At 44.6% G+C, this 16,659-nt stretch overlaps 1 protein-coding gene across 1 annotated transcript in view; it reads right to left on the bottom strand.

Moving 5' to 3' along the window:
* The window catches only part of MBD2 (methyl-CpG binding domain protein 2), a 62,805-nt gene extending 47,799 nt beyond the window's left edge, over positions 1 to 15,006 (bottom strand). The window contains exon 1 of the mRNA XM_030566083.1: positions 14,765 to 15,006. Coding sequence (XP_030421943.1) covers positions 14,765 to 14,877 — 113 coding nt within the window. The 5' untranslated portion in view covers positions 14,878 to 15,006. The remainder of the gene's footprint in view (positions 1 to 14,764) is intronic.
* Positions 15,007 to 16,659: the final 1,653 nt, after the last annotated feature.

The raw sequence follows: 16,659 nt of genomic DNA, 5'->3' as shown, positions 1-16,659 counted from the left end.
CACCCGTCCACACTACACTGCTCTTTATATCGATTTAAAGGGCTCTTTAAATCGATTTCTGTACTCCTACAAAATGAGAGGAGTAACGCTAAAATCGATATTACTATATCGATTTAGGGTTAGTGTGGACGCAAATCGACGTTATTGGCCTCATTATTTTACAGTAGCTACCCACAGTGCACCACTCCAGAAATCGACGCTAGCCTCGGACCACGGACGCACACCACTGAATTAATGTGCCTAGTGTGGACCTTCCCACCGACTTTATAATATCTGTTTTAGCTAATTCGAATTGATCCTGTAGCGTAGACGTACCTGAAGTGTAGCGAGGCGGTGTGGCTCCCCTCCTCCCCAGGGAGGGGTGAGCCCCATCAATCACCCCCCAGGGCGGAACTGCTGGGAGGAAGTCCCGCCCCTCAAAGGGTCAGGCGGCGACCCAGAAGGATAAAAGCCGGGCCTCAGCCTTCAGTCAGGCCCCCGGCTGCCGGCAGGAGCAGACGTGCCCACTGACCCTCCTCACCGGGAAGCCGCTGAGGCCCGAGGCCGGTGGGAGCTACTCCGCAGTCGCTACGACGAGGAGCTGCCGGAGCTGCCCCGCAGTCGCTGCGATGAGGAGCTGCCCCGCAGTCGCTACGACGAGGAGCTGCCAGAGCTGCGCCACAGTCGCTGCGACGAGGAGCTGCCCCGCAGTCGCTACAACGAGGAGCTGCCACAGTCGCTGCGACGAGGAGCTGCCGGAGCTGCCGCGCAGTCGCTGCGACGAGGAGCTGCCGCGCAGTCGCTGCGACGAGGAGCTGCCGCGCAGTCGCTGCGACGAGGAGCTGCCCCGCAGTCGCTGCGACGAGGAGCTGCCCCGCAGTCGCTGCGACGAGGAGCTGCCGGAGCTGCCCCGCAGTCGCTACGACGAGGAGCTGTCAGAACTGCCCTGTCCCTACTATGGCCCCAAGGAGCCGCCAGACCAGACCTGGCCCAGCATCCCGGAGCTATTCCCGGACCTACCGCCCTGCCCGACTGGGAGGAACCCATGGTGCTGGACGCCCCAGCGGACCAGGTAGGAACCAGGGGGGAGGCTGGAAGTAGCCCGGGGGCAGCTGACTACAGTCAGGCTGCAGAAGGCCCTGAGCCTATGTCAATGTGTTTCGGTCAGGACCTCCCCACTGACCGCCACTAGCGGCGTCAGCCGCTGTTAGGGCCCCGGGCTGGAACGCAGAGGAGTGGGTGGGCCTGCGTTCCCCCTGCCACCCGTAACCAGGTGGCAGACTCCCCCTCTTCCCAGCCTAGTGTCACTGCTCTGCCCTGCTCCAGAGGCCAGAGCTAACTGCTGTGTTTGTTGGCGCCCCGCCCGAACCAAGGGCTGGGCCCCTTTGACTTTGCCACTGCTCTGCCCTGCTCCAAAGGGCCAGAGCTAAATGCTGTGTTTGTTGGCGCCCCGCCCGAACCAAGGGCTGGGCCCCCTTTGACTTTGCCACTGCTCCAAAGGGCCAGGGCCGATAAACTGTAACTGTGTTTGGTGCCCCGCCTGAACCAAGGGCTGGGCCCCTTTGACTTTGCCACTGCTCTCTCCTGCTCCAAAGGGCCAGAGCTAACTGCTGTGTTTGTTGGTGCCCCGCCCGAACCAAGGGCTGGGCCCCCTTTGACTTTGCCACTGCTCTCTCCTGCTCCAAAGGGCCAGAGCTAACTGCTGTGCTTGTTGGTGCCCCGCCCGAACCAAGGGCTGGGCCCCCTTTGACTTTGCCCCTGCTCTGCCCTGCTCCAAAGGGCCAGAGCTAACTGCTGTGTTTGTTGGTGCCCCGCCCGAACCAAGGGCTGGCCCCCTTTGACTTTGCCACTGCTCCAAAGGGCCAGGGCCGATAAACTGTAACTGTGTTTGGTGCCCCGCCCGAACGAAGGGCTGGGCCCCTATTATTTAACTGTGTAGCTGTTCGGTCCCGCACACAGGGTCCAAACCACTGGAGCGGACTGCGATCCCGAGGGCAGAGGCCCTCAGACGAGATGAGGCCGGTGTGGCTCCCCTCCTACCCAGGGAGGGTTAAGCCCCGGCACCCCCTCATCCACAGGAAGAGTCAGTGAAGATGACTGGATGTGGAAGCTACAGTGCACATTATCCTGGAGTGGGGTATCTGAAATGTGCTGCCTGAAGAGCTGATGGAAGAAAAGATCCGAGGTTTGGAGACACAGGTAGAAACCATGGTTGAGTTTCAAAAGGGATTTAAGCAGATGGAGGGAAAGCAAGAGGAGGTTGAAGAGAAAACTCAAGACTCACAGATGCAAGCTGGACTGAGAACTGTGAGGGTAGACTGCTGGATGAGGTAAGTGACCAGAGGAAGCATGTGATTTTGAGAACCAGACAGAGAAAGAGACTGGCTAGTGAAGGAGAAATAGAACTCAGAAACAGGTTTGCTGAGATGGAAAATGAAGAAGGGGCAAAGCAGGCAGTAATAGAAGATGGGAGTGCAAGAAAGGAGAAGAGAAGAGTGGCTAGTCTTACAAGAAGAGGGAATCAATGGAGACACCCAGAATTTAGAGCCCCAAAAGGATTGAGGATGACTCTCAGAAGATTGCAAGTGAGAACAAAAGACAAGAGGACGTACAACCAGGAAAAAAAACAGTAGAGAAAAGGCCGGAGAATCACACCAACACCAACACCCACAATACACCATGGGGGACTATTTGAGGCTGAGGAAGAAATGGAGGCTTTAAGTCTCTATTTCTTAAGCAGGATCTAATACTCCATATCCCTACAGAACCTTCAAGTGTTATTCTGTCTACAAACATACAACTAAAAGGAGAGATGAAGATGTGTTCTGAGGATAAGTCTAACACTCAAAAGCCAGAAGAGTTAGTCCCCATCCCCACAAAATATAAAATCTGACTAGCAATTGTAAGCAACATAACTTCCCAAGCTCACTTCCCTCTTTCTGAATCAGATGAGGCACCTTGCCTTTGCCTTTTACCAACAGGGTTGAGATTTTCAAAAGGAGTCTAAAGAACTGTGAAACTCAATGGGAGTAATGTGCCTGGCTCCCTTAGGCTGGGATTTTCAAATGAGCCTATTATCAAATATTGATCAGTACCTGAAGGGTGTATAGTGAAGGCATACAAAATCTATTCTCCAGACACCTAATAAAAAGCTTTGGCGTGTGAAGTTCAGTAAAGTTCACAACAAGCTGTTTTGCTGCACCCAGTCACTGAAAGAAAGGTGTTAAGGGAACTATCAACCTAACCTAGACCAGTGGTTCTCAAACAGAGGTTCAGGGCCCACAAGCAGGTGTCAGGGTGCCCGCCAAAATAAGCCAGAGAGAACGGCCAGCGTTACACTCACTTAGGACTGGGGCTGAAGCCAAAAACCTGAGCCTCACTGCCCTGGGCTGAAGCCAAAGCCTGAGCAACTTAGCTTTGTGGGGGCCTCGTGGCGTGGGACCCCAGGCGATTGCCCTGCTTGCTACCCGCAATGCCAGCCCTGGCTTTTAATCTACTGGATATGCAGAAAAAAGGTTGCTGTGGCACAGGCGGACCATGGAGCTTTTACAGCATGTTGGGGGGGGGAGTGCTAGGAAAGAAAAAGCTTGAGAACCCCCTAACCTGACAACTTTAAGAAGTTAGATTGGTCCCAGGTAATACAGCTCTTGTAGCAGTTTCTGTGCTTTTACATTCACATTTCAGAGTTTCCGTCTTCTGCTGCTGTCAGAAAGACTTATACACACAGGATAAACCAAATCTGATATTTATCTTTGGTAATTACCCAGCCCCATTAACACAGCAACCAAAGGTCCCACACTTTTTAATGTATTATCTCCATTTTACAGATGGAGAATTCAAAGAGTTTTTTTTTAAGGTACTTAGGCATTGCAACACTTAACTGACTTAGAAGCCTAAGAGCTTGTCTACATGGGGACAGAGCCCATAGCAGTGTGGACACTCTTACTGCCCACAAAATGTGCCTTTGTATGCATAAGCTTAATGCACTTCAGAGGTCTATTAAGCAAAATTGCCTGAGCACATTCCTAGAAGTGAGCCAGGGTATAAATTTAGCAACTCCACATTGACTTCCTATGACACTCTATACCTCGGGGGAAGCGGGAGAGGCTGTAACCCCCATATTCCTCATCTATATACAACTGTGATACTGAATATAAAGCATGCCCTTTGAAGTATCAGGGAAACGGTTTTGATCCGCTGAAACCCATTGTTCCATCTAAGTATGTGTATCATTAATGCATATAAAATTATAAGAATTGTGCTGTATGGTTTTCACTAAAATATGCTATTGGTCTGGGAAGCGCCAGATATTAGTTCTCTAAAGACAATGACAAGGGAGGTAACAATGCCCAGACGGGTGCTGAACAGACACCACCAGCCATCGTCCAGCAGAGGAGTCATGCTTACCATTCAGTGACTCTCTCACAGGAGCCTCGTTTTAAAAAGGCTCCTAAGTACCTGAATCTCTTTTGAAAATGACACACAGACTCCTAAAGTCAGCTAGGCATAGCAATGCAGAGCACAGCAATGCCCACATACGTTTAAAAATCTGGGTCTAAGCGATAGGAAGTCAGCAGCAAAGCAGTGAATTGAATCTGCATCTCCCAAGTCCCAGGCTAGCGCTCTAAACACTGGACCAGCCTGCCTCTCACTTGCACCTTTTTCATTTGAGTATAAATACACTGACTTCAGTGGAGTTGTTCCCAATTTACAGCAGCATATGGTGAAAAGTACAACAATATAATAAAAGTTATATGGAGATCCCATGCTTGTTCAGATGGCTCAAAGGCCATTGGAGAGTTCCTTGTTTGAAATATATACTGGTAATGTGTCGTTGAGAAATTATTTAAAAACTGATTGAAAAAAAGATAGCTTTCCAAGGTTTCCCAATGCCACATGCCTTTGCTAATTTATATTATGAAAAGCCTACCATGGTAGCTATAAGTAGTGGAAAGTGATTATTTTTAGTGGCTATCCCACAGTAGTTAGTGACACCTGGAATCTACATTTCAAAAATGTTTACGCTTTTTGAAACATAAGTGAAATCATTAGCACATTGTCCCACTCTTCTGCGCAGCAAAGAATGTATGTGGTATTAGGCATATGTAAACAGTCTCACAGTTAATGGAACATTGAATTATCAGAAGATTCCTTAGAACTTTTAAATATGCTCAGGCCATAAAGACTCAAAATGAGACATACTAGGTTCATTCACAATGGTTAAACAGATCTCCATACGTGGAAAAGTTAAACATAGCTTCCTAAAATTGTTGGAGAATTTACACAACTAGGAAGAGAACTAATACAATTTGCCTTTATGAACACATCATAAACATTCTATGATTTTACAGTGACTTGATTCATGCAACCAGAAGTCATAACGAATGACTTATATCAGGATACTGGGGCAGAAAGGAAGCATTAGTATTTGATTAAATTAAAGTGTGTCCAAAAACAGAGAATTTGGATTTCCAAGATTAAATTAAACTATATAGAAACATGAAGCCCAGTGTAATAAACTTGAATTTGGTATTTTGCCTATAAGATACAGAAAAAACATCAAATAAACTATTCAACTAATGTGCATCATGGAAGTGGGTTTTTTTAGAGCGCCAGCGCTACGCAGCGACTACATAAGCCACGTTCCCTTTGACGTTGCCAGTGAAGACATGCCCTTAAAAAGCCTATTGGAATCTATTAATGAGGTTGTTAATCTCAAAGTGCTACTTTCAAAACAACAGCAGGGTAAGTAAAGCCACTGCTTGATCATGATTTGTTTACATTTTCTTTCAAGAAACAAGAGCTACTTTACAATTTTAGTGGACAAACTGTTCAGTTTTTAAAGTAACTTCTTAATATGTAGAAATATTTCAGGCCCTGTCTACATGAGGACAGTTTTGCTGTCTAAATATTTTGGCAAAATCCTCCTAGTGTGGATTCAGTGCCTCAAACTACCATAAAGTTCACCGTATAAGCACAGTTATACGGATAAAACTGCATCCATATTAGGGTTCATATAGCTATATTGGGTTTAAAAATAAAAACAATGTCATATCCCAAACAGACACAGCAATATATAGTGTAGATGAGTGCAGAGTCATTTCTATTGCTGTGTTTGGTTTTCAGATGAGGTACATTATAAGCAAAATATACGTACATGCACGCGTACACACACTCATTGGGGAGCCACATGTCCAACAATGATGAAATTCCCCCACTTTCAACAAGCTTTTATTTAAGAAAGAAAGAAAGATCTCCTACCACAAATCTGTAAAATCAAAGGAAGTCTATGATTATCTGTTACAAAGCTATTCAAGAAAAGATCTGTTTCTTTTTAGGTACCGATGTAATTATCCACCCCATCTACCACCCAACATAATATAAACTTACAATCTGCTTTATGGTATTGGCAGTATAACCACAAACTGGATTCATGTATTCTTTTAACCGTCAAATGCCATTTGCACTTTTTCACACTGTAGAGTGAATAAACATGTTTAATGAATATGAGGCGGTTCCTTTGTTTAACAGAGCAAGACAATCTTTTGCTTTATTTCAAATATTTCTTATTTTTAAATCAAATCTCAAACATTTAATAACTAATATATTTATCCATGGATATGTGCATATTAAAACATATACATATTACAGACAGCAACCTGAAATATGGATTTTAAAACTGTGGGTTTACTCTGAAAATGGTATCTCAGGTTTCCAAAATTTCTCTCTGATGCCATGTTTCTTGTCATAATGATTTCTGTATCAAAGAGGTTCAGTTTACAAACAGATTTTTTTTTCTCCCTAAACATCAGCCTATAAACAATTTCTCCAATAAAGGGCTGCATTTTTTATTCCAATGTATCATCACTATTAAAGTCTCTGCAGGCCAAACTAGGCCCTCAGTGACATCTGTTCACGGCCCATTATCATCAAATTATGCCATAAGTGATACCTGTGCAAACCCATTTCTTTCCACGGTTTGCACAAACATAACTCACTGAAAATGAAAGCAGCCAATTCTGCTGATGATACACGAGGGACTAGGATGCAGCTCACATTTCCACAGTTGTTCTGGCTCTGTTTTGCTAAAAGAAGGAAAAAGCAGTACAAAACTTATTTTTGTCATTAAAATAAGATCTGGCTTTGAATGCACAAAGCAAGCAGATCTATCAAATAAAAAGGAGCCATTATTAAGTCATTTTTTAGAATCTAATCAAACATTAATATTACTTGGCTACAGCCAAATCCTGAAAGTTTGTTATATTTTATACAATAGTTAATTTAGATTTAAAAGATCAGATTAAATACAACTGTAAAAGGCATGATAAAAATCACTTCATACTCAGTTGCCATCATTAGCAATGTATTAATTCATTCCTTTAAGAAGAGGTGACAATCAGAGTCCAGATACCACAGGGGAGAACAGAGTCTGAACACCAAAGAATAAGTAGTTGAATCAACTGCTGTATACAATATTACTCTACCATAAAATAAGTGTATTGAGTAGGTATATAAAAACTGGTGACATGCTGCTCACAAATATCACTGTGTGATGTACATTAGGATAATGTGTGAAGAGTTATGAATCTGTGCTGGAAATATGTTCCTAAAATATGTTTTGGGGACAAACTTGATAAATAAGCCTTCTTTAGGCAAAAGAATGTGGATTTACCTATCTGAGTCCAGCTTTGCAAGCTGGAAACAGGGGAAGTACATTTGCATCTAAGTTAACAAAGTATTCAAGCCAATCAAGAAAGCAAATTGACCAGACAGATGAAAAGGGGGTTTGGCTCCTGCACCCTGAAAAACAAGCACCAGGGGATTTGTCGGGGTTTATTTTTCAAAGAATACATTTCAAAGGCTTTCTGGATTATAAAAGGAAGGAAAGGGAACTCCTTAGTTATCTAACACTTAGGGAACAAAGGGGACAGCACCCTCTGATTCTGTGAAAATAGGATCCTCTGACCTGGAGGGCTAGAGTTGCTGGTAACCTGATGTAAATGAGAAAATTGCTTACACAAAAATGTTAACTTAATTTTAGTAAGTTTTAGTCACTAGAAAGCATGTTTTGTTTTGTTGGAACCATACCCATCTCTTTTTCTCTTGCTTAGCATCACTTAAATCTCTGTCCTGTATTAATAGAGTTATTTTTAGTTTTACTATTAGCCATGTCACCGCTATTATATTGACATATAGAGTAAGTTTTAAGCTAACTTAACAGGCGGGTGTGTACACTGTCTCTTTAAGAGGGACGAGACACTACAGAGAGATGTCTCTGGGGAACTCAGGCAAAGTTAAAATTGGCTGAGTCTTGAGGATTTTGCTGGTGAAGCAGTCAAGACTGGTGTGGCATGGAGCTGATGCAGTCTAATTTCCAGCAAAGCTCACAGTCTCTAAGGCAGAGGGGTAACACAGTAGCTAATTCTGAGCTGCCCTGAGGAAAGCATCACTGAAGAACCCTAGAGTCATACATAGGCTGTTTAAATGTATTTGGTCCATGCTGATTTACCTTACTGGATTTTTACTTTAAATATTGTATTACTGACATTTGCCTCACAGCTGAAACTGAATGGAATTAGACAGTTACATTTCCTAGACAAATCCTATACTATGGGCTAAACACTACTACACACTTTTTATATATTTTGCGTGAGTAGTCCTCTTGACTTCCACAGGAGTACAGTTAAGAATGTGTGTAATGTAAGTGCGAGTGCTATAGATCCTACTGTAACCATCTGCAAGATCAGAGCCAAAGATATGGAATCTACTGTGCATGATCTGTATTCTCATTACTACTTCCCTTTCCTTTTCAAACCAATGACTTTTATATCCACGGATTAAAATAAAAATAATAATGTATTTATATACAAAGGGGCATGTCTGATGGTCCCCTAAGTGAAGGCAGGCCACTTATCTTTCTTATTCCAAAAAAGAGAAAATAATCCTGTTCCTCCCCCCCCATATTTTTAATATAATTATACTTTGGCACTTCACTAGTGCCATCCATCTGATTATTATAAAGCACTTTACAAATATTAGCTATCCAAACACCCCTATATGATTGGTATTATTAGAGAGAGGAAAACTGAGGTACAGAGATGTTAAATGATTTATTTAAGGTCATATAGCAAATGATTGATTACAAACTATTCCTCCTGACATAAATAACTGCTCAATTTTTAATGCCCTGATATGTATAATGAAATCACCAAATTGCAAGCCACGAGTTGCCTGGTAAATTTTCAATTTCAATTTTGTGGTGGTTTGGCAGAAGATCTGTATTAGTGCTGATGATGCTGGAATAAGTCCTAAAATCTGAACCATTTACTCCTAATTCTTTCCCAGATAAAAAAAGCAGACGTTTTAGATTAAAAACCAGATTATAATCCTCTTCATCTTAATATATATTTTTTAAAACCCAGGCCTGGTCTACACTATGCGTTTATACAGAATTTAGCAGCATGAAACCGATTTAACCCTGCCCCCATCCACACAACGAGGCCCTTTATATCGATATAAAGGGCTCTTTAAACCGGTTTCTGTACTCCTCCCCGACGAGAGGAGTAGCACTGAAATCGGTATTGCCATGTCGGATTAGGGTTAGTGGCGGCAAATGGATGGTATTGGCCTCTGGGCGGTATCCCACAATGCACCATTGTGACTGCTTTGGAAAGCAATCTGAACTTGGATGCACTGTGCCAGGCAGACAGGAAAAGCCCCACGAACTTTTGAATTTCATTTCCTGTTTGCCTAGCGTGGAGCTTTGATCAGCATGGGTGGCCATGCAGTCTCAAATCCAAAAAGAGCTCCAGCGTGGACCGTACGGGAGATACTGGATCTGATCACTGTATGGGGAGACAAATCTGTTCTATCACAGCTCTATTACAGAAGACGAAATGACAAAGCATTTGAAAAAATCTCCAGGCTATGATAGACAGAGGCCACTTGGCAGCAGGGACTCAGCACAGTGTTGCATGACAAGCGTAACGGAAAGCCAAAGATTTAAATGGATGCTCATGGAGGGAGGGAGGGGGAATGAGGACTCCAGCTATCCCACAGTCCCCGCAGTCTCCGAAAAGCATTTGCATTCTTGGCTGAGCTCCCAATGCCTGTAGGGTCAAAAACATTGTCCGGGGTGGTTCAGGTATATCTCGTCAATTTGCCACTCCTTCCTCCCCATGAAAGAAAAGGGAAAAAAAATCGTTTCTTGCCATTTTTCAATGTCACAGTATGTGTACTGCATGCTGCTGGTAGACGCGGTGCTGCGGTGCTGAACAGTAGCATCCCCTCCTCTTCCTTTCCTGATGGCAGACGGTACAAAATGGTGGAAAACCATCATCATCCCGTGAGTGCTCCTGGCTGGCCTCGGTGAGGTCGGCCAGGGGCGCCTGGGTAAAAATGGGAATGATTCCCTGTTATTCCTGACAGACGGTGCAAAATGCTGGGTAACCGTCCTCATCATAGCAGCTGGAGCCTGAGCTACATCAGCCCCCCCCACCCCCCCGGCCCCGCTTTCATGTCTAAAGAAAAGATTCTGTACTCCCTGGACTATCATAGCAGCTGGAGGCTGCCTCCCCCTCATTTTATCTCGCTAAAAAGTCAGTGTTTCTTATTCCTGCATTCTTTATTACTTCATCACACAAATGGAGGGACACTGCCACGGTAGCCCAGGAGGGGTGTGGGAGGAGGAAAGCAATAGGTGGGGTTGTTGCAGGGGCACCCCCTAGAATAGCATGCAGCTCATCATTTCTGCGGGATCTCTGGGGCTCTGACTCGGAGCGGTTGTGCTCTCTAGTAGACTTGCCCCATATTCTAGGCAGAACTGACTCTATTTTTAGACAAAACATAAAGAAGGGAATGACCCAGGGAGTCATTCCCATTTTTGTCCATGCGCCCCCGGCCGACCTCAGCGAGGCCAGCCAGGAGCACCCATGACAGCAGCAGATGGTACAAAAGGATTGATAACCATCATTGCCAATTTCCCAATTGCAAACGGTACAAAATGATTGATAACCATCATCACATCGCCAATTTACAATGGCAGACAGTGCAATAGGGATGGTAACCATCTCTGCTACGTTGCAAAGGCAATGAATGCTGCTGTGTAGCACTGCAGTACCACCTCTGTCAGCAGCATCCAGTACACATACGGTGACAGTGACAAAAGGCAAAACAGGCTCCATGATTGCCATGCTATGGCGTCTGCCAGGGCAATCCAGGGAAAAAGGACGCGAAACGATTGTCTGCTGTTGCTTTCACGGAGGAAGGATTGAGTGACGACATTTACCCAGAATCACCCGTGACACTGTTTTTGCATCATGCATTGGGATCTCAACCCAGAATTAGAATGAGCGGGGGAGACTGCAGGAACTATGGGATAGCTACGGGATAGCTACCCACAGTGCAAGGCTCCAGAAATCGACGCTAGCCTCGGTAGATGGACGCACACCACCGAATTAATGTGCTTAGTGTGGCCGCATGCACTCGACTTCATACAATCTGTTTTACAAAACCGGTTTATGTAGAATCGGAATAATCCCGTACTATAGACATACTCCCAGAGTTTCTTATTATGGCTTCCAGCATAAGCAAAGAACTTTTTCTTATTGAGTTATAGACCACAGTGCAAAACTAATTAAAATTAAAAACTACATTTTCATCTGGTACAGTATTTCTTAAGCAGTATTTCCACTCCGTCCATATTTGTAATAAGTAGTTGGATTATAAAAGTTATAAATTAAATCAGTAGGACTAACTGGCATCTATCTACAGGCAGGGCAGACACTGTCCCACACAAAAGTGCTCGAGGGGGTCTATACTGTATTATCAGCTTGATCACATGACCAACAAATTACCAAACTATGTTATGTGAATTTGATATTAAAATTCTGAAATGCAATACTGAACCAAAGTGGATTTCAAGACATATATCATATTGATTACAACATATTGAAATCCTGTAAGAGTTCTACCTAGCCACCACCATTTACTTAGTTGGTCATGCTACTGACATTGCTTTTAAAACTTTTTCCTGTTTTTTCTTGCCTTTAGAAAAAACAAACAAGCCCCCCGTTCTGCAGTGAGCTCACCACAGAGCCACAATAAGGTCACATGGCTCACTGCAGAATCAGGATGAAAATTTGGTAGTATGGGCCCAGATGCACATAGGTATTTAGGCTCCTAACTTCCACTGCAATCAATGGATACCTTTGCAGAGCTTGGCCATAATGCTTATTTCAATTAAACTGTTTTGTCCTCCCCCTATTTCAACCAGGGACCCTAAAATACAGAAAATTGAGCATATTAAGATCCCCAGAGTTCTGGCAAGATAGAAACAGTTACATAGAAGTAAACCATTTAAGTAGTGTTTTTCAAAATGGTTGTTTGAGGATATTTCTGCAAACACTTAGTTGTTCTGAATCAAATGCTCCTATTAAAATAATACTGTCCAGAAAAAATGTACATCTTAAGCAAAATCTGGCATTTAAATCTGTGAACAGTGACTTTACATGTAAAGTGCATCTCCAGGCCCACAATCATCAAGGACCGACTTAGAAAATAAGAATCACGTTGTGGGCCTCAAGTTTAAGCTTTCAGACAGGCTTCACAATAAGGTGGTACGGCAGCATGGAAAAGCTGATCGTGATGCCAGACGCTATCCAATCATCTGCCACCATATTAGCGTATGGTTAGTAGCTCAAATCAGACAAAGACAGTAATACAAAAACAATGGCAAATGAAACTCCTTTATAAAGAGGTTTCCAATGAGATTTATTTAAAATGCTAATGGAAACCAATGCTCCCCCTTCCACATGTATAAAAGCTTCTTTTGTCTAGTGGCAACACATGATGGGTCAAATGATCCTATGTGCAATGCTAATAAAAACTGGCTTCTAAATCAATTGACAAATAAACTGCCCCCAGTAGGATAGTGAAAAGACTAAGCTCTTTGCCCTTCACTGGGCTAAGAGAAGAGAGCCAGTCCCGCCCCCAAACACTACTTTAAAGTTAGGGAGCGGCCTTCAGGTGTGACTCATTAGAGACAGCCACAAATAGAAGCACTCTGGGTAAGAGGTTGGCCATAACAGAAGGGAGTGTCCTTTAACATAGAGCAGTGTGGACTCGTGACTGACTGTATGTTCTACAGCCAAAGCATCAAGATATATAGTTTATTTCCTTTCTCTTTTGAGAAAAGAACTAAGTTGTTATTCAGTGCCTCTAATGAGGCACCTACAAAGAACTAGGGTAAAATGAGAGTAAGGTTTTTGTATTATTGTTGCAATTGTAATAGTAGTATCGAATATAGTTATAGAAATTGTCCATCTAATACCCATGTTTTCACATACTCAACTTACAACAGTGTTTCAATTGTTTGTCTAAAAGTGAACTCTTCAAGGAGTTCAGCAACTTTAGAAAGGAAAGTAAAAACAAGTAAATTGATAAACTTATTTTGCTAGAATGAAAAAAAACTCACTTGGGAACAATATTTAATCTAAGTTTAAAAATACTGGCTTTAAAATAAGAGATCCAAGTTTATGACATGTTTCTCTTGGCACAGCTGTGAGCATTCCATTTATTTTCATTTTCCCAAAAGGAAAAAAAAAAAAACAGGAGCAATACAGCCAGCACCATTTACAAGCAACACCTATTGCTCAGGGGCTCATTTAGCTTCAAAGATGTTATAAGTGTTTTAGAACCTGGTTCTGCAATAGGCTGTTGGGGACAAACCATCACTGACTTTAATGGGATATTGCATGAGCTCTTCCATATGGAAGTCAATGGAGGTGCTGCAACTAGTCCATGCGCAAGGACTGCACTGCAGGACTGCAATCTTAAACTGCAGTTGATAGCTGCACTTGCAGTACAGGCTCTACAAGCCCTTGCTTCAGAATTCAAATTTACAATACTCCTGCTTCAGAAACCGAGTTTGATGATTTCTCTAGTTAAATATCTGCACTGTTAACAGCCTGTGCATGCCGGCCACACCTGTAGTATAAAGTCTGAATTTGCAAATGCACTTACACAGAATTCAGATAAGAATATATACATAAGAGGGTGGAGTGTAAAATGATATATCTCAAGTTGGCACTAATTCAAGCCTGATCAATCCAAGCTCTTCAGATGACCAACAGGAAGAAGTCGCAGTGGAGGGGAAGACAGGTGCTGTGACTTAAGCAGGAAGTGCCTTCTGCAGGCCAAAAACAGGCAGGAGGACAGCCTGTCAACTTTCCCGAAACCAATTATCCGCAGATCAAAGACATGGCTGCCTGAACGTGACTTCTTGAAGATATGTTTTTTAACAAGTCACTTGCTTTCAGTTCTTCCCAATGACGTGTGAGAATGTGAAAGTGTCCTGTTCCCGTGGATGTGCACATGTCAGGAGGGAGAGGTGGGAAGGGGGCCGCACAGTGGGGTCCTGGACCCGGAAGTGGCAGAGGGGGTCTGTCTGACAGCCCCTGGTCCCAGTGGGAGCACCGCCTGGTAGGATTAGTGCTGAAGCCAACACTGGGGCTTGCATCTCCTCCGTGGGGGGATGTGGCTGGGGGCACGACGCCCGAGTGAGCTGCACGGCGCGGAGAGCCTGCGGGAGAGGGGAGGGGTGGCCCAGAGGGAGAGGCCTGTCCGGGGGGAGGAGGAAGGATGTGCCGGGCGGGGGGGGGAAGTGCCCCGGTGGCGGGCAGCGAGGAGGGGAGCCCGAGCCCCGTCCCGGGAGGGGTGGGGGGAAGAAGGGGGCGCCCGTCCCGCAGGCCTGTCGGCAGGGGGGCGGGTGTCGCCCGGGCGGTACCTGAAGTAGTAGACATCGCTCTTGCCGGCGCTGAGGCCCGACTTGCGGATCACTTCCTCCTTCTTCCAGCCGGGGGGCAGCGCGGGGCAGTCCATCCTTCCCCGTCTCTCCATGCACCAGGCCCGCGGCCCGACGCGGCAGTGGGACGGGGCCTCACCGCAGCGGCGCTATGGTGCCCGGACACGGCCGGGGCCGGGACCCCCCTAGCGATGGCGACCGCCGCGCTCTCCTCCGAGTCTGGAGCCCGAGCTGCGCGCGCAGCTGCCTACTCGCCGGGCAGCCGCTTCCGTAACTGAGCCTTGGAACCCGGTGTCATCGGCCCCCGAACGGGGTCATAGAGCGCGTTCTAGGGGGGCCAGAGCGGCCAAGCCGTAGACCATGGAGTCGGCTGCAGAAAGGCCAGAGCAACCATTGACAGGCCCTGCACAGCTGACAACTCTGGCAAATGGACCACAGCGAGGAGCCAGTGTCTCAGGAGTCGGCAGTGCTGGAACTAGGGGCGCCGCTGCACTCCCGGCTTGAAGCAGTAATAGCAGACACTAAATGCAGTATATGATTTCCATCATCAGGACACCCACTATAAAAATTGTTCCGGTGTAACGACAGAAACAGTGACCGCTCCAGATACGAGCACAGATGGTTTTCTTATGTGGCAGAAACTGAAGCTAGTTGCAAAACGGGAGGGTTGCTCAAACTGACGTTACACCGGCACCCTGGGCTGTAGGAAGCTAAACGAGTGATTGTAAAACTCTGTTAAACTCGTCCTAGAATAACCAGAGTGCCCAATTCTTGAATGACCTTAGAATGCTGTAGCATTATCAAGTCTATCCAGATCAAAGAATGCATCCTAGAACAGCCATAATTATGTAGTTCATAGCCAGGACTCTAACAGGGCCATCAGTTGGTGGGGAAGAGGGAGAGGGTGCTCAACAATTTGCAGCTATAGACATTATATTAAATATTAATATATTGGGATTATATTTTCCTCGTGGTCATCCTAAAATCTATTGTTTTGCATCCTCTGAAATATAAAGTATCAATGAAAGATGGGGTGTTGGCTGGAAGTTTATAACACTAAAAAATCCACGATTTTTTGTGAATTTTGCTAAATGAAAAAAAGGATTAAAAAGTAAAGTCATGAATTAACATCAATAGCTTGTTGTACATGTTGGAACACAATTTTCCTTACAGCTTTCGGTTCATATGGAGCGTGGATAACCTAACCACTACACGGTCAGGTATATATAGTGATGAACTGCCAGAAAAATGTGTCCCTGATGGATCTTGTGTAACCCACAGTGCACATGCTTGTAGAGAGAAAGGGAGAAGCTGTTCATTAATTTAGTCTACTGATTTCCTCTTCCTTCCTCCACTCCTGATTTAAACATACATACTTTATCATTGTAACCATAATGGAGGAAGGAGGCAACATCATTAGGAAAACAAACATATTAGCTTTGTATACTGGGAACTTTTATACTACCTGTTTGAAAACGATACTGTCTGTGTTAATAGTACAGCAGAGCTGTGCTTGGTTACAGCATTGTTGGAAATGGATGGGGTGGCAGTGGAGTATCCTACCTTAGGCATTTTTTTTTAAGTTTCTTGCTTTTTTGTACGCCCTGGTTCCTTTGAAAGTAGACACATTTGCTCTGCTTATTTGTATATATCACAATAATAAATTGTCCGTAGAAGGGATGATTTAACTAACAGAACCCAAGAAGTGAAGTCTATCACAGTTCAGTAGAATTTTGTCATGGGTCTCTTAGGAATCACCAGAAGTTCACTACAAATAATCACTGAACATATCCCACAGGACTCCATGGAGTTTTTTAAAGACCTTCTATGCAGATCTTCTTTCCCTCCAAAGCACCCAGCATTGGCCATGGTAAGAA

Source organism: Gopherus evgoodei, chromosome 6 (assembly GCF_007399415.2).
Source record: "Gopherus evgoodei ecotype Sinaloan lineage chromosome 6, rGopEvg1_v1.p, whole genome shotgun sequence".
NCBI classification, from domain to species: domain Eukaryota; kingdom Metazoa; phylum Chordata; order Testudines; family Testudinidae; genus Gopherus; species Gopherus evgoodei.
Note: the sequence above shows the minus strand (reverse complement) of the source record. Positions and strands in the feature narration are given on the sequence as shown.